At 40.2% G+C, this 9,483-nt stretch overlaps 1 protein-coding gene across 5 annotated transcripts in view; it reads left to right on the top strand.

Annotated features, from left to right (window-relative positions):
- LOC103472075 (growth factor receptor-bound protein 10-like) overlaps positions 1–9,483 on the top strand; it is a 58,384-nt gene that overhangs the window by 2,226 nt on the left and 46,675 nt on the right. The window contains exons 1-2 of one of the 5 annotated variants that reach the window (XM_017307576.1): positions 376–536; positions 3,487–3,591. In XM_017307576.1, the coding sequence (XP_017163065.1) occupies positions 3,541–3,591 (51 nt within the window). In that variant the 5' untranslated portion in view covers positions 376–536; positions 3,487–3,540. The other 4 variants (XM_008421452.2, XM_008421454.2, XM_008421453.1 and 1 more) reach the window with 4 other exon arrangements.

Here is a 9,483-nt window from a genome sequence, read left to right as displayed (position 1 = left end):
TGCCACCCCTGAAAAAGTCCCTGCCACCCTCTTGCCACCCCATAAATATTTTTTCTAGATCCGCCCCTGCTGGTATGTAACCACATTAATTGAAATGCAAAAATAAATCATCTTACATACTTCTTTAAATTAAATGTTCTCATTTCAACATGAAGTCATAAAAAAAAAATCACAATATGTTGAATGTTTTGTCACTCAGAGGGGGTGTGTCAAAACGTAGACGAGTGACGTCGGAACATAACCCACTGACCAGCAGCGTGTGAGATAAGTTAGATTTTGCAGTGCAGCTCAGCTCCGGGGCGGAGCTGAGAGAGAGAGAGAAAGAGAGAGAGGAGGTTTCACCCCGACGTGCGCGCGCGAGTGCGTGATAGGGGCGAGACCATGGAGAGTCAGCTGGTCGAAGCACGGGGAGGGAGCGTGGAGTGGGCTGGACGTGTGTATGTTGTCGTGCGCGTGCGCGTGTATGAGCAAGAGAAAGCGTGAGCTTGTGTATGTGTGGTTTGAACGTGCGCGAGGACAGCGCTTCGGGGGACAAGGTGAACACGGCGGCGGACAGAGGTTTTTTTTTGGGGGGGGGGTGGGAAACAATTCGTGCCGAGATTCAGACGAGGAAAGTTGAAGCGTTTCACCGGTCGCTGATACGTCGTGCGTCCTGGACACGAGCTTGTTGTACTGCGTGCTGTCCTTTCATAACCGTAAGCACTTTGTGTATTTGTTTAGGAACTAATTTAGGAGCGCATATGCTTAAAGTCAGAGGCAACCCTTCTTCTCGGTCATGTAGGAACGTGCAGTGGAGCTATAGACGAGCTTACTGACGGCTTGTAGTGTCAGAAATTACTTTATAGTTTTTGTCATGCTAAAAACACACACTCTTCTGGGGTGTCCTTTAAGTTTATTAGCTTTGTTAATTTAGTATTTTTGAATGATAAAAAGCATGAGACGTCCTACAGGTTACCTGTGTGAGCACAAACGTTTGGCATTATTGGAAAGAGTTTGCTCTCTTTAAATCTCTCCCAATGTTGTGTCAGTATCAGTAAGTGATGCAATGATTATTTCGTTCACAAAAGTGCTTCCCAAACTAATGCCAGCCATTTACCTAAAGCAGCAGCAGCAGCAGCAGCATTTCTAGAAGCTACTCCCATGCAGGACTAGCTAACTGTGTCATTTCTCTTAGCACCTAGTAAAATATTTTTGTATGCTGCTGGTGCATAAGGAACACCACATGTAGGGACCATCATTCTTAGTGTGATTTTTGGCAGAGATACACCCCAGTCTGAGTGTGGATAAAAACTCCAGCAAGTGTGGCATTATTAAGTTGCTTCATAGTCCATTAAATCTCTAGGTGTCCCTGTATTGCTAGTAAAGCTGAATTATTCCCTTTCTCTGCAGGAGGAGCCACAAATGTCACTAAATGTCAAGCACTTGCAGCTTTGGCTTAGCTTTCAGGCTTATTAGGCTTGCACATACAATCAGCAGGGCTTGCCCTTTTGGCCAGCAGTTTGATTGGTGTGAGCAGCCTGATCCTGTAGAGGAAAAACCTACGAGACTCAAAACTGGACATAAGTAAAAAGGAAGGATGGGGTAGAAGGGGTGCACGCAATTATCAGGAGTGGAGAAAGTGTCTTTTTCGAAGTGTGTCCAACTGTGCACACACATTTGGACACGCATTCTCAGTCAGCGAGAGCGACCTAAAGATAGCCGAGCCCCTGTGGAAACAGTAATTAGTGGGGTGAAAGGAGAAGGCGGAGGCGGAGTTGCTGGTGGAAGACTTATTGTTTGAATCATCTGATATGTGTTGTATAATGACCTGACATGTACAACAGAGGAGCACAGAGAGGGAAAGCATAGGGAAATCAGCCGGAGAGTTGCAAAGTTTAGCATGCATGTGTAGATTATGTTTGCTGAACTTTGTTGAAGTATGCATGTGGTTCTGGTTTCAGTAACAACAACAAGAGCTCCTAAATGTGATCACAGCTTCTTGTGAACCAGGCGGATTGTGAGGTTCTGCAGGTAGTTGAGTGGATTTTCATGGTGATTAGGGCTTTCTAGCAGGGATTCTGAAACTAATAAGTGGGCATTAGGCCGGTATGAGATTCCCAGGTTGTGATAATCCTGATTGTTACATTTAATCAGAAATGCTTAGGTAAAAATGTATGCCATAATTAAATTACTTTTATTTAAAAGAGAAACACAAAAAATACTCGTAGATGTATGCAAAACCACAAAATATACACCAGCTAAATTTAGAAACAGTTTTCACAAGCTGGATAAGTTTCTAATGTTTGGCTTTTGCAGGTTGACATGGGTAAAGCAACCATATTATGGGCTCAACACATGGGGGGTGACGAAAGACAAATGTTTTTCGCCACTTGGGACGAACCCAACTGACAGGATGTGTTGGCAACAACAAAAGTTGAACATATTTCAACTTTCTTGGAACTGGAGCTCAAAATTTCACATGCCCATCGCTTGGCTAGAGGAGGGCAAATGGTTGTCGCCCCATCACGCAGGTTTCACAGGAAATGAGCGACTGCACTTCCTGTGTTTCAATCCTGCTATCTGGTGAAGCTGGCCTTCAGTCGGTAGTCGTAGCTTTTAAATGGTGTTACCTCGGGAAAAGGGATGCATTCGTTTCCAGATCGCTAATGCCCATGTTTTTGTAAGCAGTTTGTACTTATAAGCATAGAAAAAGTGAAGAAGTATCCTTTCAGCTAGCTGACCTGCAGTCCGTTAGTAAAGACCTTGGAAGAGCATCTCTGTGGTACTTGGAGCCATAAATCCTACAAAACACTCCAGACCCATTCCAGGACTTTCTCTTGAATCTCATTATCAACTTTAAAACAACATGACGGAAAATGTTTGTGGCTTTGAAAATGAAACATTTTAAGCTATGGCAGTGGTTAAACAAACATTTAATGCTGACCATGTGAGAGTCCACTTAAACACACATCAGTTCACGTCTTGTAGTGGCAGAATATAAGAAACTATCTGACTGCTTTTCCAAGTGGCTTCTTAAAAACTCCCCCCTCTACAGGCTGCAGGTGGTGAGTGGTCATGAGTTGTTAACTTGGAGAAGGTTTCTTATTTATTCATAAGCCCTTGGGCTTTGTTTGAGGACTGACTGGTGTGTGTGTGTGCGTGCGCGCGTGTGTGTGTGCGCGCGCGTTTGTGTTGAACACAATGGTTGTGTTTACACAGGAATCACTGTGTATGTGCACGTCAATGCATTCACAAGCCGTGCATACATGCAGGCTTTTCTTCTTTTTCCTTTAGGTTAAAGATGAGTGTTGGGTTTTCGAAACTGGATACCAGTTTTACAAAGTTGCTATCACAATACCCGCATGGGCTGCAGTTTTAGAAAGGCCTTTGACATCTGTCTTTCTGGATTTTTTTTTTTTTTTTCCCCCCTTTTCCCTCTAATCATTATCCTGTCAGTTTAGCCTCGGTTCGTCTCATTTATTCGCTGTGCTCCTCCTCCATGTGCAGGGTGCTTGCTGAGACCAGAGGGTTCCCTGCGAGAGGGAGCACAAGGCAAACATCATGGCTTTAGCAGGATGCCCTGACTACTTTTTACGTCACTCAAACTACCAGGTAAATATTTTCTGAGCTTTGTGCTTGTTTGCATGTCAGTGGAACACAGCGTGTGAATTAATGAAGTAATGAAGTAGTGTGGCTCTAAAATTCAGGTTCCTTTAAATAGCACTGTGAGCGCCAACCTGGATTGATTGAGAACTATCTGATAAAAGCTCTATAATGTGGCTACAGCATCATTTATATAAACTTAACCTACTCAAATTACTTGTACCAGCAAGGTGGTGCTCTGATTTCACTGATGTTTTGTAGGTAATCATGCATTAATGCTCAAGGTCTTAGATTTTCTTTTGTTTCTTTGTCGAGTGTTTTTTTTTTTTTTTTTTTTTGCTTTTTTTGCTGTTGAACATGGCTAACTATAAGTTAAATGTACTAGTTACAAGAGTAACTTTCAAAAAAATAAGATGCACCAATTATCAGAATTGTCCAACTTTTGTCATGAACTAATTGATGGCCTCCAGTGCCACTTTTCTTATTAATTATATTTATCAGACCTAGAAACTATATGGTCTCTAAATGAACTACCGTACTGCAAACTCCATTTTTTACTTAAGTACAATAAAAATCTAAATAAATGTAAGTGCCATAAGAATAGAGAAGAGAGAAAAAGATGAAGAGGACAAAAGAAAATGCCCTAGAAGTCTGCTTCTACACCTGCAGAAAGAGAGAAAAAACAGAACTTGAAACAACATATGCATGTAAAACAACAATGAACGTTGTTATACAACGTTGGAACGTTCACTTTTGTAACGTCCTTTAACCAAGTAGCATCTGAAATAATGACCTGTTGGGATTCCCCCCCCCCCCATTTTTATATTTTAGGAAGCTATAAAAGTATCTCCACAACAATGTTCGAAGAATCACCTTTGCAAAGGCTGCCAATAAGCCCCAATGTTATTTGTGGTGGCACAATAATTCTGGTAAAAACATCGTAAAGACTGACACTTTGATATTTTAGAACAATCTAAAAAGTCAATAAAGCTCCTGCGTCTGCACGAGCAAAAGAGTAAACATGGCAGACAGAACAAGCTAACATTGCTGGGGCTCCAACTTACTACAGTTACGATAGACAGTCCAGCAGATGGACGGTCCAATACAATATAGTGGATGCAGACTTAAGCTTGGATCAGAATCGGTACCAACTTAGGCTACTAACTAGATAATCACCAAAGATGACAAAATTACTAGAAACAGAAATTCAACTGAGGTTTGCATCAACCAGATCCTTGTTTACAATGTAAACAAAATAAATAAAATTTCCAATTAATTGTACAAGTTAATCCAGGTGAGATTATTAGTCTGTTAATTGGCTAGCATGTGGAATATTTTTATTTATTTAAAGAAAGCAGCTGTTTATTTGTACGTGTCTTGGAGAAACCTGTTTTCAGATCTGTTTTCAGACTGAAGTGTTTGTGGGTGTGCAGCACTAATTTTCACTTCAAAGTTTGTTTTTTGAGCTTAGTTGGTCTTCAGCAGCCCTTGAAGCAGAATTAAAAAAAAAAGAACAAACAAAACATAGGAATGTAGTCTGATCTTCTAATCTGGATATGAAACATTTGTCAAAGCTGATCTAGAATTACTAGCTTGTTCTAACATTAATTAATGAGTGGTCTGTTGTATAAAGCCTTTTTAAAAGTGGGTTGAATAAAAATAAATAAATTAGAGTCTTAAGACAGACTTAGATTTATCTCCCCATAAAGTGGGCCTTATATTTCAGAGCTACAGTTTCCCCAATTATTTAATGGCACAGCTTTAAATCCTGAGAAATTGTTCAACAAATTCACAGACAAGACTCAACCTGCACACCCATAAAAAGGTTTTTGGGACCAATATCAAACACTAAATGGGCTGATATTTTTTGAAGTAATAGGTTTTTTATTGCTTGAAAATACAAAGACTCTCTATAGCAGACTCTGTAGTATAAAATACCAGTTTACTCTTTAATAACGTTTCCATAACAAATTAAAAGAACAATGTTGGGTATTATTTAGAAAAATAAGAAACATGTATTTCTACTGCTGTTTAAGCAATGTAGCATTTATTATTACAGAAGTAGGGATGTTTAAGTGCATGTTGTACAGAATACAGTACCTTTTTGTTCTGCTCTTTATTGTGCTGTTTGTTTAATTAGTTGGGCTCTCTGCTCAAGTAGAGTCAGTAATCAGCTGTTCAACCGAAATGTTCTGTGGTTCCCACATTAAGTCTGTGTACTGTTTTCACAACCTGAAATATTTTCCAAGCTATTGACTATGACTCTTGTAAGCAATGGTGTAAGCTCAGTTTTAGCCAGCTGACAGCAGTGTTCAGAGCGGCAACTCTTACTTTACGCTTCACACGACCAGATAAAGCTCTGATCACTGACACTTTCTCTGGCATAATCCTTAAATGGCCAGTAAGCCACAGGAACTTTTTTTTCCTTTTTTTTTTTTTTTTTATTAAAATTTTTATTGAGGAACAACATTAAAAGTATGCATCTCATTTGTTCACAAAAGGTGGTACAGTCTTATACAATCTTCTTTTCAGTTTGTTATATTGATCGATATAGCATACCCCCTTAGGTGATTATCCCGGCTCCAGTTTTAAATGTTCCATTTTCCTTTATTCCTCCTCCACCCCAATTCCACACAGGAGAGTGGGGAATAAAGAGTTTGAGCAAGTTCGTATCACATCAGAATAACTTTTCAGAACCGTAAAACAAATAGTCAAAACCGAACAGAGTAGCTAAGGAACAATGGTTGTCACTTCACTTTCATTAGTATCAGATCTGGTGTTCATGAAAGTCCGCCACGGGGTTCAACACCTTTCGAATCTGTCTTGTTCCAGTTTCAATGCAAATGTCAGTTCTTCCATCTTGCAAATGTCTTGGATGATGTTTACCCAGTCTTCTAGTGTGGGCGTTTTGTCAGTCATCCATTTCCAAGTGATTGCTTTTTTACCAGCACTTAGCATTATGTTGAACATGTATGTTTTATAGAATCCCTTTACACAGTTTGGTCGTTTGCCCAGGATCATAGTCTCAAAGTTTGGAGCAAAATTGGCCCCAATAACAGTCTCCATACTTTGTTTGATTATCTTCCAGTAAGAAAATAGCTTGGGACAGCTCCAAAAGATATGAAAATGTCCAGCTTGTTTCGACCCACATAACCTCCAGCATGTTTTATCTGAATCTCTGCACCTCTGAGCTGGTGTTTTGAAGAAGCATGTAACAGTCTTCCAAGCACATTCCCTATATATTAGTGATGATGTACATTTCCAACAGTTATTCAAAATGTCTATCCAGTCATCAATGTGAATTTGGTGGTTCCCTTCTTTTTCCCATTTCTCTTTAATATCACAGGCACTTTTTAAAACCTTAATTTACCTTGACACCAGTGACACTGTTGGAATAGGTTTAAAGGCCCCAGCATTCAAACTTCAGAAATTGACCCTTATTGACATAGACGCATAAAGAAAATTGTCATTTTGTTCGCAGAGATATCCGCCTGCCAAACTTGACACTAGACCGAGGTCGAACTGTTCAACAGAGCTGAGTGATTGGTCAGGAGTTTGACCAATCACATCAATGTTGATATCTACCTTCAACTAGTCTGCTTGAAAATTTAGCCCACTATCGGTTTTTTTTGTCTGCAGGAGACACAAATACTTTGTCTCCTTTTGAGGAACGTTGACCTGACACAGTGAGGAATTACGTACATTTGTATGATTCTAAGTACTATGTACTAAGTAACTACTGTTGTAATATGATTGGCAAATGGTTAACTCCTGGATGGAAATTGCAATGTCTAGACTGTGATTTTTCTGATGTACACAGAAGCGGGAGTGGTGTGTCCTAGGTGGTCTGTGCCATTGTACGAAAGGTGTGTGCAAATTCCCGCAACTGCCATCATCTGTTTGGATACGGATAACGTATGTGGGAGCCGTAACAGTTAAGTTATGGATTGCATAAAAGGACAGCCTCTTGATTATAGTTCTGCAAACCTCTCTTGGGGTCTCCATGTGTGCAATAGCAAGACCTCTTGCCTCGAGGTTGGGGTCTCTCAGTCTGGTTCGCTGAAATATGGCATCTCTGCAACACAACAGACCCACTTCCAGTGTCCAACTCCTTGCAGAATGAGCCCTTTGTTTCTCCGCTTGGGGTTTCTCCTCTCCAACTCTCCAGTAACCTAAGGAATTTGGTTGAACAGGATTTGGGTGCTCTATAAATAGAACTGCTAAACAAACACCATTAACAAGCTGCGGACTTTGTTTTGTGACAGGCTTTTGGGATTGACGTTGTGACGTCTCGCTGCGACTCAGAGGGGAATGAAGGAGGTGACGTAACGTCAGCCGCCTTGTTCCTCCGGGTGGAGGTACAAACGTGGAGCCTCCTGCTAGCCCAAACCGTGGGACTGCAGAGCTCCTGTTGAGCTGACATTAAGTTGGATTGGTTCTCTTTAGCTTCCAGGAAAGAGTCTTTGCTCCAGTAAGACCGCAGTGAATAGTGAATTGAGTCTCCACAGAAAACATTCCTCCATTCTACATCTAGTGCAGGGGGAAAAAAAGCAGATTTAAGTTGTTAAACAGAAAGAAGCTGGCTATAACGTCGCTGTGTGTTCTTCTGTGAAGTTTGCCAATTGAGATGAGACTGCATGTTCTCCCTCCAGCCCCCCCGTGGAGTTTTTCTCTGGGTGTAGTTTGTATAGATAAGGAGCAAATGAGCCGTTCCTGTGTGAACTTACATAATGCTATACATAACGCCGAGAATGTTTGGGAATCTGGGCACTGCTCCACTCCCGTCTCCTGTGAGTGTGAGTGTGCGCGCGCGTGTGTGTGTGTCTCGGTGAGAGCTTTGGAGCAGTGCCAGAGATGCATCAGATTGAGTCGGCTATAAATCTTTTTCTTTTTTCTCTCTCTTTGCAAATTCATCTTTTTGTCGGTAAGTTTACATTTGCAAATGTGTATTTTTTCACGTTACACACCAAAACATTTTGACTTGCAGCTTCATTGAGTCGTGGCTTTACTTGTTCAGGAAAGAAAGAGGAAAGGCTGAGCAATTTAAGATTAATTTCAGTATTTTCAAAGTATGAACAAGTATGAAAAATGTTTCTCTTTTCAGACTTTATTCTTTATCCCATCTGTTCAAATGTTGTATTCTTTCTCATGTCTTTTCTACTCTTTTTTTCCACTCTTCCCTTATTATCTTCTTTTTTCTGTTTTCTGTCTTTTTTCCGTGTACTGTCTTTACTGATGTCTGTGTTCAGTGTGTCTACCCTCATTTTTCTTCCTTTGTTTCTTACCACTGCTCAGTTTTGGGGGTAGTTTTCTAAGAAACTCGTTTCTTGTGGAGTCTGATATAATTTTTTTAACATTCTTAAAGGAACACAAGCCTAACATGTTATTAGCGGGTGAAATAGTGGGGCATGCTGCTTGAGTTGGTCACTTATCAGACATGCCACTTGTGGCGCGTGGCTTTTTTTTTTACACAGCTGGAAACATTTCCAAACATCCAAGTGTGTAGTTTTTGTAAGAAAAAAGTTCAGAAGCTCTCATTAGTTATGCACCATGGATGAAATTTTATCGATGAAAAATAATAACTTCTTAAACACAAGTACTAGCGACTGCTTTTACTATCAGCTTTGCTAATCATGTTCAATGTTTCCCAGTAGAAATATACTGATTGGTAATGACTACAAATGGACCCTGTATGTTGCAATAAATCCTGTCGAAAAAACAAGTTGAATTTGTTAAAGCACCAAGTTTCATTTTATATTTAATTTAATTTTAAAATACTTTTGAAATCCCAAAGGGAAATTCAATGTTGATCAAATTACAACATTGAGGCTTCTCCACAATGTTCATAATTTCTCTGTTTCTTCAGTTTCACCACTACAATGAGTGTGGCTGTAGTAAAAA

The sequence above is a fragment of the Poecilia reticulata genome, linkage group LG11 (genome assembly GCF_000633615.1).
Source record: "Poecilia reticulata strain Guanapo linkage group LG11, Guppy_female_1.0+MT, whole genome shotgun sequence".
Lineage (NCBI taxonomy): Eukaryota > Metazoa > Chordata > Actinopteri > Cyprinodontiformes > Poeciliidae > Poecilia > Poecilia reticulata.
Note: the sequence above shows the minus strand (reverse complement) of the source record. Positions and strands in the feature narration are given on the sequence as shown.